We start from the raw sequence: 27,482 nt of genomic DNA, 5'->3' as shown, positions 1-27,482 counted from the left end.
AGCAAAAATACAAAATTTCGACATCATTTTACTCAAAAAGTAGAACATGAAGGTATATTTTTTTATTGCATATTTAATTTAATCAGGTGAAAAAAAAAGTCCTTGTGGAAATTTCTATCAAAATGTAAATACGAGATCAAAACTGTAACGTATGCCCTTAAAGAAAATGTAGAAAAGGACATAGCATACTGGATACCTGTTACTTGAATCTCTGATAGGATATCGCAGAATGATAGAAGATATGGTTGACCAGTAAATTCTTATCTAAATAACAATTGTGTTCCTCATGTGTCGTTTGATTTTGCTTCTAGCTCAATATTTTTTGAAAGTACAGAACTTTTGAAAAAACACATGATGCCTGATAATGAAACACTGTTCATAAAATTAACAAATACAAAAACGGGATATTTTTTAAAAGTACAACATACCAAATACATACACCAGACTCCTAAAACATTTTTAAAAGAAAACGAATGTCCCTTGTTCCAGAAAGCCCGATATGGTGAAGACACTTACATGTTTGGGAGTTTGAACCAGTGTCCTTATGGCAATCTATTCATTATCCGAGGCTTCTTTTTCTATAGTCAACGCTTCCTAAATCTGCCGTTGAATCGGACTCACCAAATTATACACTACTCCTTTCTTTTGTGTACTTTACTTGATTTTGTTTGAATGTTCTAACTTTCTGACTTCATTTCACTAACACAATTAATCTAAACACTTGCCGTTATCTTGTGTTATTTGTATTTGAGATTCATAAACATTCAAATGAAAGTTCGGTAAAGTATACTGAAGTACATGCGATTTTCTTTTTGAATATTATTTCAAAATATTTAAATCCACCAACGGTATACTACTAATGAATGGTGTTTTTGTATTAGTACGGAATCATTCTTAGAACATACTCACCCCTTCTCGTCCAATGAAAAGTCAGTTTTTTGCCCTCTAATTTTCATAGTACATGGTTTTCCATATGCTATACATGAATGACTTTTCATTGTCAGTTAATTATGAAAGTGAACTCTTTTAAAAGCTGCACTAACGAAGTGTACAATCCTCTAAGGCATTTTCATTGGGAAAATAGCCTACTGATTAAAGATGAAAGAGCAAGATTAAAACAAAAACATTTTGAATTTTGCAAAATTTCATGCATTTTCTCATGGTACACATAATAGAATTCACAAAAAAAATTGGTCAGGATAAATAAAATGATATTTATTTAATTTATATACCTTACATTTGAGGGAATTATTTTTCTTTCCTTCAAAAATATACAATGCCAGACTGCTGATATATAAAGCAAAGGGTTGTTTTCGGAGAAACGCAATACATTTAAATTTATCAATAAAAAGTAAGCATTTAATGTTGAATGGTCTGAATTCAAATATTCATACAGAGAGTTTTATATCTATGAAAAAAATCAAATTCCAAAAAGGGGAGTTATATAATATTGTGTTGCTTTTTAAAACAAACAAAAATGTAAAGATATATGAGTATTAAAATTTACCTGAAGCAGAAATAAAACAATTTATCCTTCACAAACTATGTCCGTGCTATTTCATTTCATTCATTGAAATGATCATTAATTACCTATGTTTTATATTTAGTTCATTATAAAAAGTGAACTCTTATTTAGGTTTGAATATTACAATGGGAAAGGATAGTTTTGTAAGGTCACTCGAAAGTGTGAATATATTCTAAATTGGTCAGACAATACTTGGTCATGTTTTATGAAGATTTAAGCCCTCGGCTTCGCATAGTTTTATGCCCGCTGCCCTCTCCCCCCACCCCCCCCCCCCCCAAAAAAATCGTTTTTCAAAATGCAGTATTCGCATCTGAGTTGCATGTAGTAGCTTAACAACAACAATGTGTCGATTATGGAGTTAATAATAACTTATTTTTCGATTGTCACTAATAAATTTTGTAGAAAAATAGTCTGGCGCATAGTTTTCCCATTCCAGGATTCTCTTACCTTTCCAACTAAAGATGCCTTTTTTAAGCATGCATTGCATGCAAAAAAAATCTTCAACGGCAATGATGTGTAATCATCCAATATAAGTTATTATAATACTTGAAGTTAGATTTGTCAAAAGACATTCTCTCAAAAGAATTGTTCTTTGTAAAATATTAGCTTACGGTCTTTACATGTTTTTCCTTTACAATTGCGTTGTAAGGTTCTACTGGCAAAGACTTGTCTGTAATTGATGCAAATACCTACCTTTAATATCATGACTACCTACCTTCTGATGTTTGTGGCTGTACTTGAAAGAAGATTCCAACGTTAAAAACAGTACAAGAAGACATGGCGATTTGCTCTGTTAAGAAAAATATCATATATAAACACTGTTTCAATTAATAAAACTTGACATCATTTTAATTTTTCGTTCATAATATAAAAAAGCGATAGACGGCTTCGATTTCCCAAAATAATTATAAAACTCAGTGATAGAACAGTATCAGTATAAGTATAACCGTTATATATATAGATATATTGGAGTAGAAAGAAATTTTTAGGAACTGTTCTTAGTGTGTAAGCTTTATAAATAATCATGACTGGCCTTGTGAATAAGCAGATGGAAAACTCAGTCTTTATGTCTGCAGATTGAATCATACTTTCCCAAATAATTGCTATGTTTTTCATAAACATAGTAAAATTTCAATTCGTTAAATGGGCGTTTTTCAATAAAAACGTATTTTCTTGTCCCAGCCACTTTAAAAAAAATGTGTTTGATCTTTGCAAGTAATTTTTTGTGGTGTCAGTACATTGAATTGGATTTAACATTTTAAAGCAAAGAAACAGTTTATTTTTAAAGGGATTGATAAGATATTGACTCCTGAATGGTCCAAAACAACCAAAATGGCATGTCCCTAGACCGCCTGTTCAACATTCATACTCTAAAACATCGTAAAAAAATGAAGAAATAAATGTTATTTTTACTTTACATAAGTTCTTTAATAACTCAAAAGTATGTTCAGAGCCAACATATTTTAATAAACAGCTTTCAATATAGGATTTTCAATTTCAGAAGGTGTGTCCCTCACAAAATGTCCACTACGAAACGAAGTCATTAAAATTTGCCAATAAACAGTTTTATAAAATCAATGTAATTTTTGTTTGCAAGAGATATAAACATTAGGGTCTTACAAAAGAAGTGATGCTTTTATAACGGCAATTAAATTGTTGGTAAGAAAAATTGAGCACATCAAATGGACCAGAGTGATACCGTATTTTTGTTGATGTCCACTACGAAACGGGTCAAATCTCCTTCAGTATCTGGTTTTAAAATTATGAAAAAAATATCAGTGTACAGCTTAATAAATGCTTTGATGATACAATAAGTCTTGTTACTATTGCAATATAGGGATTGTGGGGGGAAAATAAAACATGCGAATACGTCCCCTACGAAACGGTCCCCTACGAAACAAGTATGGGAGAAAAACGTTTCGTAGTGGACACTACCACTAAGTACTATGCAGTCTTTTTTTAATCTTTTTTCAATTATATTCGTGCAAAACAAATAACAAGGGTTAGTTTCATGTAATTTTTAATATGTTTTTATTAACATATAATAGGGTTGATGTCAACTACGAAACTTTTTGTCCACTACGAAACGGTTTTGTCCACTACGAAACGCATCAAAATGTCCACTACGTAACATGAGTTGTTCCTTCATATGTGAAGTACTGTCTAATCTTTATCGATAAAAATGGTTTTCCAATTCAGAAAAACATGAGATTTTTCTAGTATTTAAAAGTAAACAAACTGGAATGTCTATAGGGAACATTTAAAATAGCAAAAAAATATGTGTGTTTAGAAGAAGTTTCGTAGGGGACAAAAGTCCCCTACGAAACAGTACACAAATAATGAAAATAATATCATTTTAAAGAATATTTAAGATTGCACTTTTTGTTTACAAACAGGTCTACAATAGAGGTATTCAAAATAACTTGTGAAATTAAATTTTAGACAAGTTGATTTTCCATTTTTTTAGGTCTGAAAGTTACGCTTTTATTGAAAAACGCCCAAATATGAAAACTATGATATAAAATAGTTAAGAACATGGGCATAGTGAACAACTGACGAGGCACGCCCCGTAAGCAGGTGATCATGTATCTTCAACCCCCCAGGAGAGGACATTTGACATTTACAGAACTTTTTTTTTTTTTTTCTAAGTTAAAAATTACAAAATTGTAGTGGTTGCCTCGCTGCAGAAATGCCAGGACAATGTACATAAATTCAGTAAAGTTTGACATAATCCTGGAAGGAGTAATAGATTGTTAATTTTCCCAGTTTGTTCAAGTATTTGCCAGTATTTTTAAAAGAGACAGAATCATAGGGTGTTGTTAAACCTCTCACTTTACGTGCACACTCCAGACACAATATTCAGTGTAGAAAATTGCTTCAATTATATCCTACATGTATGGGTAGTGCTCCACAATTAATGGAGGAACATACAGAAAACTGGTAACTGAAACCCGGATTTACCGATTTTGTTTTTAAAACTGTTATATTTTATCAACTTCCTACAAATTTTATATTCCGATTTTTTCCTTCCATCGGTCCATGTTTTATGAAATATAGACACATGCAACCTAAAAACAGAATGTCAACATTTCAGAAAGGTACATATTTATCTGCAGTCCCTTAACTGTACGACACAAACTCAAAAATCGTGTTGGAGATAATAAATCATTATGTTTCGTAACAAGAAAACGCAAAAGAAAGAGCAAATGAAACCTTTAGACAAGTTTAGTCCAAAGGAAGGTATCAAAGCAAATATTTAAAATGGCTTTCTAAGTCGTCATAATTATTTGGATTAATAAAACCTTAAGCTGTATGAGACCTATAATAGAATACTGTTGTAATGTACTGTATGCATGATATATGCCAGTATATATTATATCATATAAATCATGATATGGTACCCATATCTATACTATTAAACGAGAAGACCTCATTTCGTGTGTTGCTTCTCTCCCTCCCACAATAAATTAATCATCATGCCTCTGTGTCCTAAAGGTACCATGCATAGTCGCATTTGTCATCCATTCATAAGACTGTTCAGTTTAGGTTATTTGGGGAGAAAAACGAAAATTAAGGCGTCCGAATATACTTCCGTCATCAAAACAACTTTCATGTCACACATGACTCCCGGTTTTAACATTGAGAACCAATCGTATGATAGATAACAAAAATGAAAAATAAACAAGCCAATCAGAGCGTTGTCCATACATTGTATCTTGGTTTTTATATCGTAAGAACCACTACTATTATACTTCGGGTTTAACTTGCACATAATTTTCATAAGTTCTCGGACAGGGAAAGGACACTTATTTTTGAGTTTATCTGCATGTATATGATTAATATATATAGAATAATACATGGCAAAATCCGTATCACATGCTGTATCATCACGAGAAATTTATATCAGTCCTGAGGGCCGAAGGTCCCGAGGCTGATATTGGTCGAGTGGTGATACAGCATGCGATACGGATTTTGCCATGTATTATTCTGTTTATCATATATTTTTACAGAATCAGATTCATCATGTTCATGCAATATTCGTTTTTTTTTAATCGTCCAAAAATATAAGGAAGAAAAGAACATTATGATTTTCCTGGGTTTTTTTTTCAGCTGCCTTTTTCTTTTACAGTTTTTACAGCCATTTCTACATCTTATTGTATTTATTTTTTATGAAAATCGCTAGTAAAGTTACTGGGTAATGATTTTTTTTTTAAATATCGATTTAAGTTGAAATGATATGAAATTTTTTTAGTAGTAACAGCAACTGGACGTCATAGGTCAAACGTTGACGTCATTCAAATTGTGAAGTCATGCCAGCTATGCGATACGGGTTTGCCGCAAGATACGGGGTACATGTATGCGATGCAGGGTAGGTGATACAGACTGGAAAAAAGAACCTTTATTAGATATACAAAATTGCTGTATTTTGTACTAAACATATGATAAACTATTATAATATATAGACACTCTCTATATAATATAGCAGTGAGTTTCCGTCATCAAACTGACTTTTAAGTCAGACATGACTATCGTATAATAGTTAAAAAAAATGATAAATAAATAAGTCATTTTGGTCTTTTGTGGACAGTTGTCTCATTGGCAATCATACCACATCTTCTTTTTTATACAATCAGAGCGTTGTCCATTTCGTGGTTTTCAGATTGTAGGAACCACTACTATTTTAAACACACAATTTTCATAAGTACTCAGACAGGGACAAGACAATTATTTTCATGTTTATATGCATCATCCCCATGAATACTATCAATGACTATAATTAATATATACTACTATAATATATAGATTATAGAGACACTCTATCTAACATAGCAGTGATCGCCATGGAGAAAAAACTTTATAGAATTAATAGTAAATAGAAAATTAGATACACTTTAATATTTATAATATAGATACTTATGTTCAAAGTAAATAGAAACGCGAAAATAATAGAATTAACAGAAAACAAAATAATAACGCACATTGAAAAAAAAGAGAGGGCTTAGAAATATTGTCCTGTCTCCATGTACCTATGGCCAAGTTCGGATGGATATCTAGAGTAGATTGAATTGACATGGTCATATATAACACCTGTTATGATTGGATAAAGCTTTTCCGCCATTAACACTCGAGGAACCCTGGTTGTGGCAGGGTTCCTAGAGATCGACTCGATATCCCGGATGTTATGACGTCAATCCAATCAAATTTGAATGTAAACATATTCAGAGTAGGGGCCTTGTACTTCCGGTAATCTAGAGACCTTACTCTTCAAAATTATTTACCGTTCATATTGAACTCTAGTCAGAACTCTAGTTCCATCCGAACTTGGCCTATATGACTTTTGATATCATTTTTTAAATTCTCCAGACATATTTGGTTTTATAAAAATTCAGCCTAAAATAGTTAACATACTTTCAACCAAGCTTAAAATGTCCACAATTGCTTTTAAATGTAAGTCAAACAGGACTTCCGGTTTTAAACTTGCACATTTATAAGTTTCATAAGAGTACTCGAGGACAGAACAATAATTATTGCCTTGATAGAGACTTGTTAAATAATATATAGCAGTGATCGTCTAGGAGAAGAAATTCATAGTTAATAGCAAATACACTTTAATTATAGTATATATGTACAGTATGTTCATAGTATACAGAAACGTGAAAATAATGGAATTTAACAGAAAAAAATAACGGACTTTGGAAACAAGGGAGAGGATTAAAACTGTTTCCAAGTACTTATGAAATTTTAAACCTTTTTTGAAATTCTCCAGATTTGAAATCTTTTACTGAAATTCTCCAGACACAAAAATGCCTGCGATTTCGCGGGTGTGTTCTAGTACAAATGTAAAAATGAAGATCACTAGTAAAAGAACGGAAATGGGTGACAAGGTACAATGTATGCACAATTAACCTGAGAGCATGATTCTTAAAATCATCTTCGTCGCCTCTTGCCAGGAATCAATATGTACATCTCTGTGTTACAAGGCAGCAAATGAACCGTCTAAGCTAACAAAAGTGCTTCCTCAGCTTGATTGCTTACAGCTGACATAGTATCTTCATGTACCACATAATGTAAGGGAAAAAATCCTGGGATTGAAACCCCCCTTTTTTTTGAGACAATCAATGCATTTGAATGGGGACATGTGGTTGGAACCTCCTCTCCTTTTATCCTGGGTTTGGAACCCCCTTTTTAAAATGGCTGGATCTGCCCCTGCTAAAACTTCTAACTAAGTCTATGAACAATTTGTTTTTAACCAGTTTTAAATCATGCACAACTTGCCAGAATATTCATCATGTTGAATGTGGGCAGTATTTGGCATATATTCACGTTTGGAAGAAGAAGAAGATTATTAGTGATTTACAAACTTACAAACTGTTAAATAAAAATATTACCATTGCATCACAAACTTGACTACATCATTCAGATCAAAGTCGGTCTACAACAATATAATCACAGAAACAATAATAGTACATAAATATCTTAAAATAATATACTGCAATTCATGCAGCTGCAAATTTTCATTCTTTTATCAAACCATTAAAGTTTGAAACAATCTGAGATGTCTGATATTACAGAAAATGCAACAACAGAAACTTTCAATGGTGCACTCACAATGTGTTCCTTGATGCTTACCCACACTTGAAATTAAGAGGCAATCATGTCTTTAATTATCATACATGTCATATGTATTAAAAAAATAGATAAAAGAAATGAATATTGAAGCATCAAATAAAACAAAACAAAAAAATAACAAAATCTCAAGAATCACTTGCACAGGTGTCACAGAAAATACATATGACCATGATGACCATGATGATAATATAGACCAGTCATTATAGCTGGACATGCATGACATGTACATGTACAAGTAAAATGCTTAATACATTTGTAGTTAAAATTGATATTTGCTACAAAAAATAAAACATTTGTTAGAACTGTCACGATGTAAACAAGTTTGGCTCCTTAGATGTACACCTGTACAATGTGTATAAACATAATTAACATGATAAAGGTACATGCACATTTTATTTCTCATATTACAATAAGAAGTTGTTAAATGTTTTCCAAATGAAACAACTACTTCCACAAATGATGAAGATGGTACAAAAAGAAATGTATATATTTAATTAGCATCTATATGTTGTGGCACCACATTCAACAATGAGCAAAATTCACAACACACAGAAAAAAAAAAAGATTTGGACATGACTACATATATATATGTAAAACAATTCAAACTAGAATATTGACAGTCTAATTAGTGTGCGAGACAAAAAGAAAAATAATTGAGATGGACAGGGACAACTGCTGAATTACAGGCTCCAGCACAATTTAGGAATTTGAACTTTAACCTGATACTCCTTGTTTTTTTGGTTTTTTTATTTATGTTTATATCTCACTCTATATATTATTATTAGCTGGATGATGAATTAAGTAGCATGAGACTAAATACATGACTCAGTGGCGTATCCAGAGGGGGGCGTAGAGGGCGTACTTTGCTTGCACTTTTTTTTTTTTTTTTGTAAAATGAGTGTTAATCAGACTAGACTTCGTGAACTTATCCATTACCCGTGTATTTAATTTTCATGCAACAATTCTTTACTTATAAAGACATTTTTCGCTCGTATCTATGTAATATATTTTTATACGACCCCAAAAATATTTTGGGATCGTATAATGGTATGATGTTGTCGTCTGCGTCGTCGTCCGAAGACACATTGGTTTCCGGATAATTACTTTAGTTTAAGTGAATAGATCTTTATGAAATTTTTTCAGAAGGTTCAATACCACAAAATAAAGGTTGGGATTAATTTTGGGGATGATGGTCCCAACCGTTTAGGAATTAAGGGCCCAAAAGGGGCCCAAAACAAGCATTTTTCTAGTTTCAGGATAATAACTTGTGTACAAGTATTTCAATTGCTCTGAAACTATATCGCAATGTTTAAAACCACAAGTAGAAGGTTTGGATTCATTTTCAGGGATATGGGGCCAAAGTTTAGGAATTAAGGGCCAAAAAGGGGCCAAAACAAGCATTTTTTAGTTTCCAGACAATAACTTGTGTGTAATTGTATGGATCTCTCTGAAATTGTACCACAAAGTACCATATAACAAAGGGGAGGCTGGGATTAAGTTTTGGGTTAATTGCCCGAAATATGTAGGATTTAGGGGCCTAAAAAGGACCAAAAAAAATGTTTCTAGTTTCTAAACAATCATGATGATAACTTGTGTTTAAGTGTATGGATCTCTCTGAAATTGTACTACAAGGTTCAATACTACAAAAGAAAGCATGGGATTGAGTTTCAGGGTTATTGCTCCAATGGGGGTTTCAAAAAGTGTGGGGGGGGTATTTTTTGTTTACCATTTTTTTAAGGGATTCCTTTTTTTTCAAAATTTTTCAAATTTCAAATATTGAAAAGTTTCAACAAGAAATATTCAGTTGCACAGTATTGTGCAATAGATTTGTAAGATCTTTGACCCCCTTATTTTGTGACAAAAACTCATGTTATGTAAAAAATTTGATCACAATCCAAATTCAGACAGTATCAAGCTTGAATATTGTGACCATATTTGCCCCAGCTGTTCAGGATTCGACCACTGGGGTCATATATAGATGCGCCCTGCGGAGCACCTGGTTGATAATGTCAAAGTCAGTCATGTGATTCGCTAGGGTGAAGCTGACCAGTGCGTCGAAAAAACAATAACTCAGTCATTGTAAAATTCGCAAGTAACACATTACATAGGCTGAGGATGACAAGCATAACACCTTCAAGGCTACAAAAGATTGAGCAAGAACGTATTTGACTTCTTTTTAATAATTCCACCAAACAGAAAGTAATACTCTATATTTCACTCTCTGACAGGAAAAAAAAGTATACAGCAATATTATTTACATACGAAAGCATGTTTAACCACACACGCCCGAGCCTATTAATAAAATAGCTGAATAATGTTCCAAAGTCAGTAAGCTCTAGATAGATGTAAAGTTTAAGGTACGGACCATTTGGTTTGAGGAGGCAGTCTGAGATATTTGAAACAAAAAGTTCTGAGCATGATTTTGCCTTAAACAAAAATGCTGGCCGTATCTGGATTGAAAGCAATAATCTTTTCAATTTTTTTTGCTTTAAGAAAACAAAAAATTCCAAAAAAATTATTTAGCATTAAATGAACAGGATGAATCAAAGACGAGCGTAATTTATTTGGGGTCGGGGGTTGCATGTACATTTTTTACATCCCATATCTGACCAGAATGTCTGTTTCGCCGAACCAGAGACATATAAATGTGTTATATGTCTCTGGCCGAACTGATATATTGAATACTTTTTTCAAGGCCCGCCTGCAACCTGCTATAGGTGTGGCCTTTATGACTCCATTTGTCGATCGTCATTCATAAGTTCGTTGCCATTTCAGACTAGTTCGTAGCTTTTGGTTGGTTTGGAACCCGTCACTTCCCCTGTTGGGTGAAACATTTCAACCATACATTTGGATAAAAATTGTTGTTTGTCTTTCTTAACTCGTGTCGGTCGTATTGTAAATTTCATATAATTATAGCCCGGCGTATATCTTATTTACAAGAAATCTGTGAGGTTACGCTAACTTAAAATACAACAGACGAGAATTTTCCATGTCCATTTTTTACTTACAAGTCCCACATCAAATATATTGCTTTGGATCCATCCAATCATTTTATGATCGACATTTAATAGGGAGAATACGGTATCAAAATGTCAAACACTTACAATTTAACTATAAAATATATATGCCCCACGTCAGGAACCATAAACAAAAGTGCATCGTTTACACTTATTTTATGTTTTTCAACCAAAAAAAGGTCCAAAAATATTTAAACTCGCTACGAGTTTCCATACTTCGCCCCCCTTCCAAAATCGTGGATCCGCCCCTGCATGTATAGTTTTTTATGCATCATAATTGTTTCTTGCACAATAAAATGTAGGTTTACAAAATGTATTGATGACAAAGTTTATATAAATAGAGTTAAATAACCACAAACCAACATGACCAAGACTTAACAGATTTATAATCTTTATTTTACAGAGAGATGAGTTGGCATCAGTTAGAAAAGCCATCCTTGGTAGTAAATTCTTTAATCAACAGGTATTCTAACACTTTAAACATGTTAAAGTTTGCACCTTTTAAATATGTTGTTTCTTGCAACTGTGTACTACATGTATTATTTGTCTGTTTGTCTTTTTTGGTTTTAGCCATGGCCTTGACAGTTTATTTTCAATTTATGAGTTTGACTGTCTCTTTTGCTCCTCTTTGAATATTGAAAATATTTTATACTGCATTGTACAGTGTATATCACCAATATTAATCTACTATATTAAAAATTATTTCCGTATAGAGTGGGGTGCTCATTTTCGCCATACCTTTCCATGTTTTCTTCAGTTTATGTTCAGGTCTTTATGTTTTTGAAGTATACTGATATTTCTATATGAAGATAACTTCAAATGCAAAATATTCTTAGCTTGAACATGTTGAAAACGTGTTTGTTTTGAGAAAAATCATCTGAAAAGTTGGATTAAAGGGTGTTTGAAATTTTCTGATTTTTTGTCAACGGGGGACACATATTTGCCGTTTTTACACATTTTTTAAAAACCAAATAACTGCAGCTTTAAACAACATTTATCAAATAAATTTCATTATAGATGAATAGCAGACATTTGAAAGGTGTAAAAAACTGAAATTTGGGGCAATCGTCAAAGAATTACAAAGAAATACTTTTTTGAAATCTTTTTTTCATTCAGGAAATTGGCTGAAAATCTTAGTCTGTTTTTCGGTCTTTTGCGGTAAGTGCCGAAATTTGGTGTCATTTTCAAAAATAATCATATTTGTTATAAAATATAATTTATCGGCATATTTCTGCCATTTCAGCCATCCTTTGAAGTTTGTACACCTCAAAATCATAAAACGGCGAAATTGTGTCCACGGCGAATATGAGCGCCCCACTCTAGCAATGTTTAATGGGATATTAAAAAAATTAATTGAAACATAGAAAAAACGTAAGAACACACGTTACTTACACAATTATTATATTTGTTTTTTCTTTAATTTTTGAAAGATTTGAAAGCATTTTACAAGGTATCATCATGATCATGTTTAGGGAACTTTCCACATTCAATCAATTAAAGTTACTCAAAAACATATTAGTCCGGCGGCTACAAGCATATTTTAGACGAATTGTGCACATCCTGCTACAAGCATGAAATTTGGCATAGATCTTCCTCAACTATTACTCTTTCATTTCAGATAGGAAGGCATTTGAAAAAAATATTTCACTTCCGGTAAAATCCAAAATGGCGGACATCATACTTAAATCAGCCCTATATCGAAGGCTATTAAGTGAAAAGGTGTTATCATCATGCCACTAACATAATATTTCGTATCAACCTTTGTTTTGTACTACTTTTGGATATATGATATAGATAAGATGTCTTCAAAAACCCTACTGCCTGTAAAATCCAACATGGCAGATATAGTACTAGAATAAGCTCTTTTTTTAAGGAGGGTAATTGAAATGTGTTTTAATGTATTGCTTTTATCGTTACACTGGGCAGGAACCTTTCCTTTGTGCCTCTCATGGATACAATGTATAAAACATATCTCTTTAAAAACCTTACTTCCGGTAAAATTTAGAACGGCCGACATAGAAATATCAAATTTTTCAAAATGTTTTTTGTTGGGTTTTTTTTTTTTGCTTGTCATTAAACTGTTGGCTTCTAGTTATCCTCAAAACCACTAATTTTTTTCTAATGTAAATTTTTAAATCACACTTCCGGTATTAAAAAAAAACCAATATGGTGGAAATTTCAAAAATGAGTCCTCAATACATATCTTTGATTTAGAGTTTTAGATATATTGGTTAAAACAAAATAAAATTACTGAAGTACTTAAACATTTTTTAAATTATTACTATTTGGCTAAAAATACATGTTTATTCACAGTCACCACCACATGTAAACAAAACGGTGCACGGGAGACCCGATTTTCCACATTAACAACGACCACGACATCCTCTGTATCTGTATGAATGCGTTGTCAATACCAATTCTGGCTTTAATATAACGGTTTGAGAGAGCGCCGCCGATTTATTGACAAGAATAAGAGCAGATTTGACGCTCTATACGCTTAATGTGCGCACTACAGTGTCGTCTTGCTGATTCGACGCGATCACTGTCTTAACAAAGAATGAGTTTGAGTATTGTGGTGATTTGCTTAGTAGAATGTTAAAACACTTAGAGTGATTCTTTACTTGCTTTTCCACAATATTTGTTGCGTGGTATTCTTCGAACTTCTTTGCAGTTATGTTTCGTTAGGACGTACTTTCTGGAGAAATTCGTCTGGTTCAATAGCGGGAATCAGCCCCAAAACCACTTTGTACATAAATATCAACTTCTAGCTTGTTCGTCTTGCAATTGTCTGGAGGTCTTGTAGTTCCAGTTTGGCAAGCATATTGGAGACACACCCGCCCTCTCTTGACTTGTAACCTATGGTGATAAATCTTGCCGCTTGACGTTGTATCCTTTCTAGCTTATTTATGTGTGTTACCATGTTGGGGTCCCATACTATGGCTCCACATTCCATCGTTGATCAACGAGCGAGATGTAAGCTATTTTTTGCAATCTTGTGGGCAGTATTTCAAGTTTCTTCTTTGAAAGACTAGTGTTGAATTTACTTTCTTTGCCACGTTTAATATGTGGGTGGTCCATTTGAGGTCTGCCGAAATTTGTAGGCATAGGTACGGGTTATGCTTGACTTGTTGTAGTATGTGTCCATTTAAACTGTAGATTTTATGGCTTTTGTTTCTGATGCTTAGGATGTAGCATGTTTTGGCATTGAACCGCATTCCCAAGTACATCCACAATGTACAAGCTTCTGACAAAATGATGAGGCCTTAGAAAGAGTTATTTAAAAGTTATCCTCTCTGTCCCTTCGCCATTCATAATCGCTTGAACTGGGTATCATAAGAGTCAATCCCAAGCTCGCCCCCCCTAAACACCTGCCTTAGTAAATTGCACGTTTTACCCCCAATTAGTCTTCCCTTTTGCGCAAATAGTTATTTTCTTGATTCGTTAACCATGTTAACCCCATCTGATAAGTTTGTGTGAACTTTCAGTTAAGCCTCGGTAATTTAGGCTGATCAATCATCATTCTTTATGTCAAAGTCACATCTTCAAATGCCATCAATGTCTCCCACGCAGTCTTATGTTCCTTTTCAAGCAATCAGAGAACCATATCACAACTGGTAAAGACATGGAGCACAATAAGTGTGTGTAATCACTCATTGCCAGGTTCATTTGTAAATATATTTATCCAAAGCTTTTTGCCCTCCCAAACACAATCCATAGTTCGTATACCCCTGTCACGGAATACCGAAACAATAACGACTATTCGAATCATGACTCGTGCAAGTTCGTGGTTCATTGCATCAAACACATGCACCATGATTATATTGTCAGCCTCTTAATGTGAACATGGTGATAAACTTGAAATAAATCTCGAGGTAGATAAGATAGAATACCCTGAGCATTTGTTACAAGAAGCAAGAGCTACATTTAGGGGAAAGGGAATACACTGACGAATCAAGAGTCAAAACAAGATTACGACAATAAGAAAGAACTTTTAAGTTTTCATTCGCAACAGCTTGCTCAATAGATTTTGAGGGAAAGTTAGTTGTAGCAACAATTACTCAGGATGTTTTGTGCTATCCTTCACATGGTGATATTTCAAGCTTAGCATCATGTTCACGTAAAGAGGCTGACACTTGAATCAAGATGCATGTGTCTGATGCAGTGAAATTGCTTGCATTTGGAAGTGGGAAAAGCTTCAGATATATATCTATCCATGACCTTTCAAATACACTAGCTATATAGGCATTGAGATATTACACGTTTAGTGGAAAAGGAATTGCGTTGGTGATATGGATGGTGTTTACAGGTGTGACTCTATCATTTAGAATGACGATTGATCAGCCAACATCACCAGATATGGATTTGACAATGTTATTGATAGAACTATACGTGGTTTTGTTGTACGATCGAACAAACTTATCAGATGGGGTTAACGAAGCAAGACAAAAATGTGTTTTTGGAAGAGGAAATACTTATTGAGGCTATTCCCACGACTCGGTCTAGTCTTTTTCAGCAAGTAAAACGTGCAATATACCATGGCGGATGTGAATGAGTAACAAGCTTGGTATTGGTTCCTTTTCTAACTAGTCCATCCCTTATGAATGGCGAAGGGGAAAATATTATCCATGGCACCCTTTTCAACAACTCTTTTGTGAGGCCTCTTAATCTTATCAGGAGCTTGTTCATTATAGATGTAGGAAACAATACCATGATCTTTGTAAATTTGGAAAATAAGCTCTCCGATTGTGAGTAAACATGTATATGCGGCCATAAATAAGTCATTCTAAAGATGTTTAACAACTTTAGTGATTTTATTTTGTTTTAATCAATCTATCCAAAACTCTACATCGAATATATGGATTGAGGACTAATCTCTGTAATTTTCGCCATATTGATTTTTACCGGAAGTGTTAATTTTGTATTGAAGCATATGCAGCTGAATAGAATAAGTGGTTTTGAGATTGACTTAAAGCCAAAAGTTTTAATGACAACCCCAAAAAAATCATTTTATTAACAGTTTGAAAAAAGTTTAATATAAAAACGAAAAATTATCAATATTTCTATGTCCGCCATATTGGATATTACCGGAAGTAATGGTTTCAAAGACATATCTTATACATTGTATCCATGAGAAGCACCAAAGAAAGGTTTCTGCACAATATGATGATAGTAGCAATACTTTAAAACACATTTCAACTAACCTCCCTAAAAATAAGCTTATTGTAGTACTATATCCGCCATGTTTGATTTTACCGGAAGTAGGGATTTTGAAGACATCGTATCTATATCATATATCCAAAAGTAGTACAAAACAAAGGTTTGTACCAAATATTATGATAATAACACCTTTTCACATACTAGCCTTCGATATTGGGCTAATTTAAGTATGATGTCCGTCATTTTGGATTTTACCGGAAGTGAGGCATTTTTTTCAAATGCCTCCCTATCTGAAATTAAAGAGAAATAGTTGAGGAAGGTCTATGCCAAATTTCATGCTTGTAGCAGGATGTGCACAATTTTTCACAAAGCCGCCGTACTATATTAGAAATTTTACAAATCAAATTTCAATAATGTTTGACCATTAGTCATTACAAACCTATAAGATAATAAACTAGGATTGAGCTACCATGAGCTTTATTTTTTTTAATGAATGTAATAAACTTGAGGTTGAGGTAGTCTAGTGTTAGGGCATTTTGTCTTCCTATTGAAATGTTATTGGTTATACATTCATGGATTATTTAAAAAGTAGTCAGATATCATATAAAAAAAAACAATATAAATATAACATTTAATGAAATGATATCAATATGTTGTAATTGCATTGTGATATATTTCAGCACAAAGGCACAAATCAAAGAAAAGCACAATGGACATGCAAGTTGAGAAAATAAAACAGGAAGTGGAGGAAAGTGACTACAACTGCAATGTACAGCACCAGCCTGTCTCACACAAGCCCCTCGGGGAGACGGTTGTCTGTAAAGTAAAGGATGAGGTTGGTAGTATTTGTACAGTTTACATGCAAGAGGAAGACAATACAGAGAATGAAATTGACAGTTGTAAAAATAGTCAAAATAATCACCAGCAATCTGAAAATTTGTCAATTGCTCTTAGCACTGTTGAAAGTAGTGAGGCTAACATATCACCAGAGACTGTCAATATTGATTCTAAGGAAGAACCAATAGTTCAGGCAGATGATATACAAATTATGCAGGATCAACAGGAAGAGGCTTCACAAAATTCAAACTACCAGCCAATCATAAGTCCTGTTACAAACTATCCTGAACTGTATATTTCAAGAGGTTCATCGTTCCCAATCCATCCAATTGCAAACTCTGTATTGTTACCTCCTTTTTCTTATCCACAGCAGATGGATACAAATGTTATTGGAAATCAGTTACAAAATACACAGCAATCTCAAAGTTCCTCTATGATAATTCCAACCACTGGTTCCCAGAAAGTAAACACAAATGTAACAGAAAACCAGTTGCAAAATACTCAGCAACTTGAAAACTCTGTGGTATTAACTCCCACTACTGATTCTAAACAGAAACACAAAAAAGCAAAAGTAAACCAGTCAAAAAATTCTCAGCAATCAAAAACATTTGCCGTTGTTAGGAATGCAATCAGTAAAATTGTAGATGGTCAGGAGTCATCAGATTCAGATAAACACCTTCTATGTAAAATCTGTGGAAAACTTTATAAATTATCTTATCCCTTTATAAAGCATATGTTTAAGGTGCATAATATTGATGTAAGTCCAGACTTTGAAAAAACAAAAGAAAAGTTGACCTTGTTTTGTGATATATGCAAGAAAGGTTTTAAATACAAAAGTGATTTGGAAAGACACCATGATACGCATACAGATGACAGATTGCACGAATGTGAAATATGTAATATAACATACAAATCCAAAAGCAATTTAAAGGATCACATGAAAATCAAACATTGTGATACTGCTAAATATACTTGTGCAGTATGTTCTTTATCTTTCCCGTCAAAATGGAAGTATGAAATGCATCAAGTTTCCCATAGCAATGCTAGAAATTTTGCCTGTAAACAGTGTGGTAAAGAGTACAAGTATTTTCATACTTTAGCAGATCACCTAAAACAACATGTTAATGAAAATTCAAATGTGTGTCAATTCTGTGGTGAAGGTTTTAAATCTAGAGGTCAGCTTAAACATCATATGATAGACAAATTTGGAGATGAGATTCATACTCAAATCATAGAATACCATGAATGTCAAATCTGTGGTAAGAATTTTCTAAGCAGGAAAAATTTAAAGAGACACATGATTTCCCATACTGATGAGAGAAACTATGAATGTAAAGTATGTGGACAGAAATTCAAACAGGGAGCCCATCTAAAAGGTCACATGGGAATCCATGAGAGAGAAGAAGAAAAGAGAAAAACAAACAAAATCCTCGTACCTAAAATTATAACCTGTGAAAAATGTCGTAGTGAATTTAAAACACAACAAGAATTTATAGATCATTTGAAGGAAACAGCTTATGATTTAGTGCATTCTAAACCAAAAGATAATACATGTGAAATATGTGTGAATAGTTCAAGGTCAAATTATGATTGGTATACTCATCAGCTCACTCATACTGATGGAAGGCCATATTTTTGTGGTATTTGTGATTCAGAATTTAGAACAATAGATAAGTATAGATGTCACATGTGTTTCCATCTAAAGTTTGATATAACTGAACAGACTGACGTATCATCAATTGGCAATGACAATGGAATTAAATATGTATGTAAAAAGTGTCCTACACAATTTATGACCAGACAAGCTTTACAGTGTCATATACTAGACAGCGGTAATGATAATGTTCATTCCATACCGGAATTCACATCAGTATGTTTCCCGTGTACTGTTTGTAAAGCAATATTTGAAAGCAAGGATGATTTAGTAGGTCATAAAAAAATACATGAAAAAATAGGTATATTTTCATGCAAGGATTGTTATAAAGAATTTGATTATTATTATAAACTGAGAAAACATATTTGTATGCATCATAAAAATCAGAAAAATGAATTTAAAACATTCAAGTGCCAACTCTGCAAATTTGAATGTAATAGTCAAAGAGAACTAAAAGTTCATTTTGTGGAATCCTCTGGGGACGGACTGCATACAAGAAACAACAGCTTTTTATATTCTAATGAAGCTGTGAAATGTGGAATTTGTTTAAGACAGTTCCGTACAAAAACTAGTCTTAAGGTTCATATCACAGTAAAACATAAGAAACCAAGTAGAAAGTCAAAGGCTGATAATATTGAATGTCCATCTGAGGCTAGCTCGATGGATGGGAGTCTTCCGTCATCATCATCATCGTCATTGAATTCTTCAGATATTGTTATGACAGAAACAAACATAGGTAGTTTATCTGAAGAAACTTCAAATTTTGCATCATCCTCATCAGCACTAGCACAAAATATAGATAGAAATCCTGGTGACAATATCTTACCTGAACCATTGCAAACTAAATATGTGGAGAACTGTTCGAAATCTTTTTCATGCCCAATATGTAAGAAAAAGTATGAAACTAAGAAAACTGTTAATGTCCACATGAAGACTCACAACAAAAACTTCAAATGTGACTGTTGTTATAGAAAGTTTTACTACGATAAACAGTTACAAAATCATATTGATAACCAATATCAGTGTAAATTGTGTCCAGAAAGGTTTTGTAAAGTTGCACTTTTCCGTAGACATCATAATGGGCATCGCAATAACAAAGACTTACAGTGCCATCTTTGTCAAAAGAAATTTTTGTATGAAATAAATCTTAAACGACATATAAGCTTGCATTCTAAATTTGGTATAGGTCCATTTGAATGTAAAATTTGTAAAGCTACCTTTAAGAGGAAAGATACATATTCTTATCATATACGTGATCATGAACAAGGTAAACAATTTTTATGTCATGCATGTGGGAAACAATTCTCCCTTTTACAGAATCTACTCATTCATGCAGCAACACATGACCTCGTTCCTGGTATGAAGAAGAATTTATTTAAGTGTGACACATGTAGTAAAACCTATACACATAGAAGTGGTCTTAATGTACACATTTTGTACAAACACACTGATAGGAAGTTAAAGTGTAGATATTGCAATAAAATGATGGCTATGCCAAACACGTTGAGGCGTCATGAGCTCACTCATACTGGGGTTAAAAAGTTTGAATGTGAATATTGTAGTAAAAAGTTTTACACAAAAGATAGATTGAAAATCCATATTGTTGTACATACTAAAGAGAGGCCATTTAAATGTCAGATATGTGAAAAAAGATTTGGTCAATATGCTTCTCTTTCCAGACATAAAAAATCTATGCATTGAAATTATTGGATGATGTGCAAGTGCATTGTGTGAAATATAATTTGTAAGAATTAAAAATCTATATTGTAATCATTCAAACTTTGTTTTACTGCCATAACCAAATCACAAGTATTAAATTCCATGCATGAATGTTTGGTCGGTTTTAATTGTTATAAACAATCAGAACTTGTGTCAGATGAAATACACACTTATCAAGAAAGCTTTAGGGAAATTGAATGTATGAATGAATTGTATTAGATTGTATATATTTGAACAATTGATACCTTGTTATAAATTTTGTACCAATGATAAAATTATGTAGATGAATCATATGACAAGCCATTTGCTATTTATTATAACGACCAGATATCTCATAAAGAAGATATCTTACTATATAAAACAGATTATATTAGATACTTTTTAACCGGATTTTTGTGACAAAAATGTCGGTTATTGATTTGGGGATGTACGGCGGGCGGGCGGGCGGTCGGGCGGGCGGGCGGGCGGCAATCAAATGTTGTCCGTGCATTAACTCATGAACCGTTCAACCAAAGCTTTTAAAATTTTAATATGTTATTACTGACAACTATACGAAGGTCAAGTTCAATAATGGCGATTTTGACTTTTACCGTTCATGAGTTATGGTTCTTGAAAGATTGAAAAATGGAGTTGTCCGTGCATTTACGCATGAACTGTTCTACCAAAGCTTCCCAAATTTTAATATGTTGTTACTAATGACAGAATGGAGGTCAAGTTCAATAATGACGAATTTGACTTTTACCGTTCAGGAGTTATGGTTCTTGAAAGATTGAAAAATGGAGTTTCCAGTCGTGTCCGTGCATTTATTCATGAACTGTTCTACCAAAGCTTCCGAAATTTTAATATGCTGTTACTGATGACAAAATGGAGGTCAAGTTCAATAATGACGATTTTGACTTTTACCGTTCAGGAGTTATGGTTCTTGAAAGATCGTAAAATGGTGTTTCCATTCACGTTGTTGCATTTACTCATGAACCATTCAATCTAAGCTTTTCAAATTTTAATATGTTGATACTGATGACAAAATGGAGGTCAAATTTGATATTGACGATTTTCACTTTCACCATTCATCAGTAATGGTTCTTGTGATATTGCCAGGACACAAATAAATGTTAATAAATCCGGTTTGCTGTCGTTGTGACAGCCTCTTGTATAGTTTATAAGATGTCTTATATAGTTTATAAGATATCTCTTGATTTATAAGATATCTTTTATAAGATATCTTATATAAGATATTTATAAGATATCTTATATAAGATATTTATAAGATATCTTATATAAGATATTTATAAGATATCTCATATACTTTATAAGATATCAGTCTTATATAAAATATCTCATAAAAATGAAATTTTATTAAGATATCTTATATATTATATCAGATATCTTATATATTATATCAGATATCTTATATATTATATCAGATATCTTATATATAATATCAGATATCTTATATATTATATCAGATATCTTATATATTATATCAGATATCTTATATAATATATGAGATATCTTGAAATTCAAATAAGTAGTAAAAGGTCTTGCCATAGAATCATTGTTTTTTTTTAATTAAGTGTGGTTTTGTAATTCCAAATTGATGTTACTATATATATATATGAAAGCATTCAGTATTCATTTAAAAAAACATATATTTTAACAGCACCATGTTTTTGTGTCAGGGACCTTTGTTATATATACATGTGTGTATGTATATCCCAGTTAGGAACTTTGTCATGCAGTGAACATCTTTTGTTATATGTAAATGTTTTTGTCTTTTAAAAAAAGTTTATATAAAATTTATTTACATTTTTTTCATGTACATAGATTGATTCATGAATGCTCAATTAATGTCAAGGGTGGTCTCCCTTACTAGTAACAAGAAATGTAATGTTTGTGTCATTAAGAAAGTAGATGTACATGTATAACTTATTTTTAAAAAGTTAACTTAAAAATGTACAACAGGTACAGTTAATTGATTTTTGTTTGTAGTTTTGTCATGATAAATAGAGATGACCTTGATGGAACCTAATCTCTGAACAGAACCTGTCTTTTTTTTTTGAGAATTTTTACTGATTGCAGATTTATGAGGAACCACTAGTGTTAGGTTAATGATTGGTATGCAGTTATGGTTACATAAGCATTGGCACATCTCACTTCCATGGAAAACGTTTGGCCTTACCCCCTTAGTCATGGTGTATTGACTTTGAAACTTTTGCTTTAATTAATACATATGAAGTCTGGAATATGACAGTTGATATAGATCTATTGGTTTGATGTGTTTGAGCTTGATTTTGCCATTTGATAATAGACTTTCCGTTTTGAATTTTTCTCAGAGTTCAATACTTTTGTTATTTTACTTTTTACATTTATAACTTTGTAATTAATTCAGGTCAGTGTAAGATGAACAAATCGTGCTAGGTCAATGCTATTAAGACTTTTTACGAAAATGCATTATTATTAGTACATCTCATTTTCATTAAGGTTATGCAGCACCGACCCCTAAGTCAAGGTCTATTAACTTTATAAAATTTTTGCTTACTGTACGTGTTTGTGATTAGGTCTGATTTAGGGGAAGAACTAGCGACAGTCATGGATCTAGAATTTTCAAGTGACTGCTCTAAGAGGGGCCCACTCAAGTCATGCATCAGTGATTCCCTATCTCTGTGTCAACAGTTTATTGTTTTGCTTATCAAGTAAATATCAAATTTTGATTTTCTTCTGATTGCATACAATCATGGAAACACTTTATTTTCACTTGAGCTTGTACCTTGTATATATGTTTGTTACAATTTCAGTTCAAAAGCTGAGATTTTGTTATATTTATAATATTTATTATTAGTACCAAAAGTTCTACTTTTCATATGTATTTATATTCTTTATAATTCTGTATATATATATACCTAACTGGGTAGGCCAATAAAACATCGGATGATATATCTATTGCTTAATTATTTAATTTTGGATGTATTAAACATGTCTTCTAAATGGCTGAAAGTTTTTGCATATCAGCTCAAAGGCAAAATTTTGTCAAGTGAATGTGCTGTCATCAATGTTTTTATTCATGATTTACTCCCTTAAAATTTAAATTAGCTTTTGGTCCTCAGTTTGCAGATATGTTTATTTTGTTAATTGGATAAATCATAACACGACTTTACTTAGTAAGATAGTGATAATTAATATTTTGTATTTGTGGCATGTTAATTCCAATACAATGTTATGTACTTTCTGAATCGCATGGTTTTATATTTATTATTACAATGTATCCCAGAAGACTTTAAGATGTTACTGAAAGCTTAATATCCAGATGACATTTATAGTCTCAAAATCCATTATATTTATAGAAAATTCTAAGTTAATTGATTTTAAAGGAAATGAAAGAAGGTTGTGAGCATACAAACATATTCAAATATTAAGAATGAACAAAAGTAAATTTATTGAAATGGGAGCTTTAATTTGTCATCAAATGAAGCTAGTGATCATAGGTTTTCCATTTGTCCCAGCTGTGCATAACTTTAAGAAAGCATTCTTAATTGGTTCACATTGATGTTATATACCTAGCTAATTATCCACCATTGTATTGTATAGAAGTGGTATTGATCAGTTGTTACAGATTACTCTATAGTGTTTCAGTTAAGGTCACAGACTTTAGACCAATTTACAATCTTTTGAATGCAATATAAATTATCCATTATCAGTCTCCATGTCTTCTGTTGTCAGTATTGACAGGTTTGATTTGTTACCAGTATCCAGTGTTTTGCAATCTTCTTCTTTTGGTTGTTAATATATCACAGGAACAGTATACACTACCTGCATTCAAAGATAAAATATCTGCATACATTTGTTTCTGTAATTCAGAAGTATTTTGGGTGAGATTAGTTCCTAGGGCCTATGTATTACATTAATGATACATGTAATTGATATGTGGATTCTTGTAAAGAGCTTAGTTGTTATGGCCTTAAACTTATGTTCTATGATTTGGAAAGGTTCTTCAGTAAATATGCATAATATATCAACAATTATAAGTGTGTTCATTTGTTGTAAAAATCGTTTATCTCATAATATATGCGACATGACCATGATCTAATTTATTATACTTTGTTAAGTTTACGATTAGGTCTATATATATTTCAGAAAATAAACAGTAGATCTTCAGTATGTGAATTGTTATTATATTATGGAGTGCATGTGCATCTGACAATTGGTGTCGTTGACATTGACTTCAATTTCAGATATAAAAAAAAGAGTAGTACAGGTTTATAGATCCAAAAGATAGTACCCCAAGGACACCAATCTCAAAACCACATCTAGAATTAATATTTGGAAGTCAAAAAGTGAATACATACCATTAAAACATAGCACTCTTTCTAGGTATAGATCAATTTTAAAAGTAAACCGCTGTTTTTACAAAATTATTCAAATGCAAAAGATTATAAGTAATGTATAAGTAAGAAAATGTGGTATGAGTGCCAATGAGACAACTCTCCATACAAATCACAATGTGTAAAAAGTGAACCATTATTGGTCAAAGGACAGCCTTCAAAACGGAGCCTTTAAGTTAGCTAGTATATACATTTCAAACCAACCATAACTGAGCAATTTCATTTCGTAAATTGATTTGTCTTTATCAGTATCAAGATAATTGGAGAAGAACATGATGGAAGATATAAAGCCAGATTGTTCTCCACCATGCTATCATATTTTGTCAAGAATCAGATCATTTTCTCAAGTACTTATTATATCTACATCTATGTTTAATTGGTCATTTATATTTGCGTGGCCCATAAAGTTATATATCATGTAGTGACCATATGAACTTGCCTCTTTCATGGTTTAAGTTAATTATTGATGTTTGAGGTCAGTGTCTCACGTTACTATGAGTAATGGGTTAACTATATTTGGTCCGAAGATGAAGTCAACTTAATTCATCAGGTTCAATTATCAATATTTTCACTCAGTGTGTTGTATTTACGATGAATTAAGAAAGCACAATTATTTAGTTCTACAAAGTTGTAGGGTCAATATTCCTGGCTATATCTTGCAGTGCCAGTGTTATCATGGTTATGTCTTCGTGTTCCGCAGTCTTTAGTTTTCTATATTCAAATAAGCAGATGCATTATGAATGCTATTAACCAGGGTTTACATACGTTATTTGAAGTAATTATAGATCAATGTACGGCCTTCACCAATGAGATAAACCCATACCAGATAGTCAACTAGAGAGGCCTCACGTGACATTAAAATGTATTTATATTCAATAAACTTATCATAGATACCAGGACTAAATTTTGTATATACGCCAGACGCGCGTTTCGTCTACAAAAGACTCATCAGTGACGCTCGAATCCAAAAAAGTTTAAAAGGCCAAATAAAGTACGAAGTTGAAGAGCATTGAGGACCAAAATTTCTAAAAGTTTCGCCAAATCCAGCTAAGGTAATCTATGCCTGAGGTAAACGAGACAACAAACGGCCTATTTCATTACAAACCAATTTACGAAGTTATTTCATGATAAACATAAACCAACAAAATGTGCTGTGTTTTGTAAACTGTTGTGTTTTCTTTTCTTTTTTCCTTTTTCTTTTATCGTTTTTCAATTTATTGCCATGGCGTTTTCATATTGTCATCAACTTAGTATGATTTAGAATATCCTCTTAGTCTCTTCCCTGCCTCTGTCTTACAGGAAACATATGAGCTTTGACACATTCACCGTTTTCATTGTCCACCCAGCAGTCTATTCAAGATTCGAAATTATATTTGTCTTCAAACGAATGAGATTTTGATTGCGTTTGAAAAAAAAAATATTATAAGGAATATCTATAGTGAAAACGTTCTTGTTTCTATTAAATATTTGGTTTAAAACCAGGGAACGATATTTATCCTTGTGCGTAAAACACTCCACGGAGAAAAACATAAAAACATACAGCCATTCTACAGTGGTTTGGTAGTTACATTTTCCATTCTGTATCAACGACATATTGGTTTCTTTACTGAATATGAAAATTTCAATAACCTCTTGATGACGTGTTCTAAAACTGTTTATTTTTCTATCCAACTAGCCCCCACTTATGAAAATTTCTAGATCCGCCACTGGTGTTAAGATGTATTTTCCTTTTATAAATTTTTCTGTTATGGATAGATGTCACATTGTGAGTTGCCGTATATCATCAACACAGAACATACGGTATTGCAAAAGAAAATTTATCACCTTTATATTTATTCAGTCAGTTTTGTGACATAACAGAACCAAATGTGGAATAACTGTTAAATAAATAATAAACTTAAGAGATGAAACGCATTCAATTTGATAAATTAATCGAAAATAGAAGCCGTTTCTTTGCTGTTGGCTAAATTGTCAATGGATTTTGTGTTATAAATAAAATGACGTAATTGATGAACTATGCATTTTTACTCCTACACTATGCGTAGATAACTGTTATATAATCGTGCATAATACGGGGTGTAAACAAGAGACTTTTTCCGACATCGTAAGTGTCGAAATTAGAATTAATCGATAAAGAGTGGAACTACTAAATTCATTTTGTTTTAGGTCAGCTAAATATGGTTTTTTTTTATAGCTAACATTTTAAAAAAGGGGAAATAAAATGAAGGATGATTGGTTAACGTTTAAATGGAACTAAATTGATAAAGAGTGATAGTTTTAGATTGATCTTGTTATTCTTGTAATCATTAGAGAATACTCAGTGTTTTGAGCGAGAGAATAAAAAACAACTCATCGTTCATATCTCCAAAAAAAAGATATGTCGTATACAAGTCAACGAGACGGCTATTTAACAACACCCAAACCACAAGGCATCTAGATGTCAAAATACAACAAATAGCGCAATATGGAAATCCAAAAAGAAGTTGGATATCAAATGTTCAAACATGATTTATTCCTCAAGTCATTAAGATATATATCATAAAGGTTGTTCTGCACATTATAAA

The 27,482-nt window shown here is 32.4% G+C and overlaps 1 protein-coding gene across 1 annotated transcript; it reads left to right on the top strand.

Moving 5' to 3' along the window:
• The first annotated feature begins 4,510 nt into the window (after positions 1-4,510).
• LOC139493380 (zinc finger protein 62 homolog) lies at positions 4,511-20,656 on the top strand. Its single transcript, XM_071281750.1, has 3 exons — positions 4,511-4,623; positions 11,576-11,635; positions 17,010-20,656. Exon 3 carries the CDS (start codon positions 17,039-17,041, stop codon positions 20,519-20,521), a length of 3,483 nt encoding a protein of 1,160 aa, XP_071137851.1. The 5' UTR covers positions 4,511-4,623; positions 11,576-11,635; positions 17,010-17,038; the 3' UTR covers positions 20,522-20,656.
• The last annotated feature ends 6,826 nt before the right edge of the window (positions 20,657-27,482 follow it).

Source organism: Mytilus edulis, chromosome 10 (genome assembly GCF_963676685.1).
Source record: "Mytilus edulis chromosome 10, xbMytEdul2.2, whole genome shotgun sequence".
Classification (NCBI taxonomy): Eukaryota; Metazoa; Mollusca; class Bivalvia; order Mytilida; family Mytilidae; genus Mytilus; species Mytilus edulis.
The sequence above is the reverse complement of the archived record's forward strand: the minus strand, read 5'-3'. Positions and strand labels throughout refer to the sequence as shown.

What these genes read in the sequence shown, in the direction of transcription:
- LOC139493380 (XM_071281750.1), top strand. Translation starts at nt 17,039, where the DNA reads ATGGACATGCAAGTTGAGAAAATAAAACAGGAAGTGGAGGAAAGTGAC.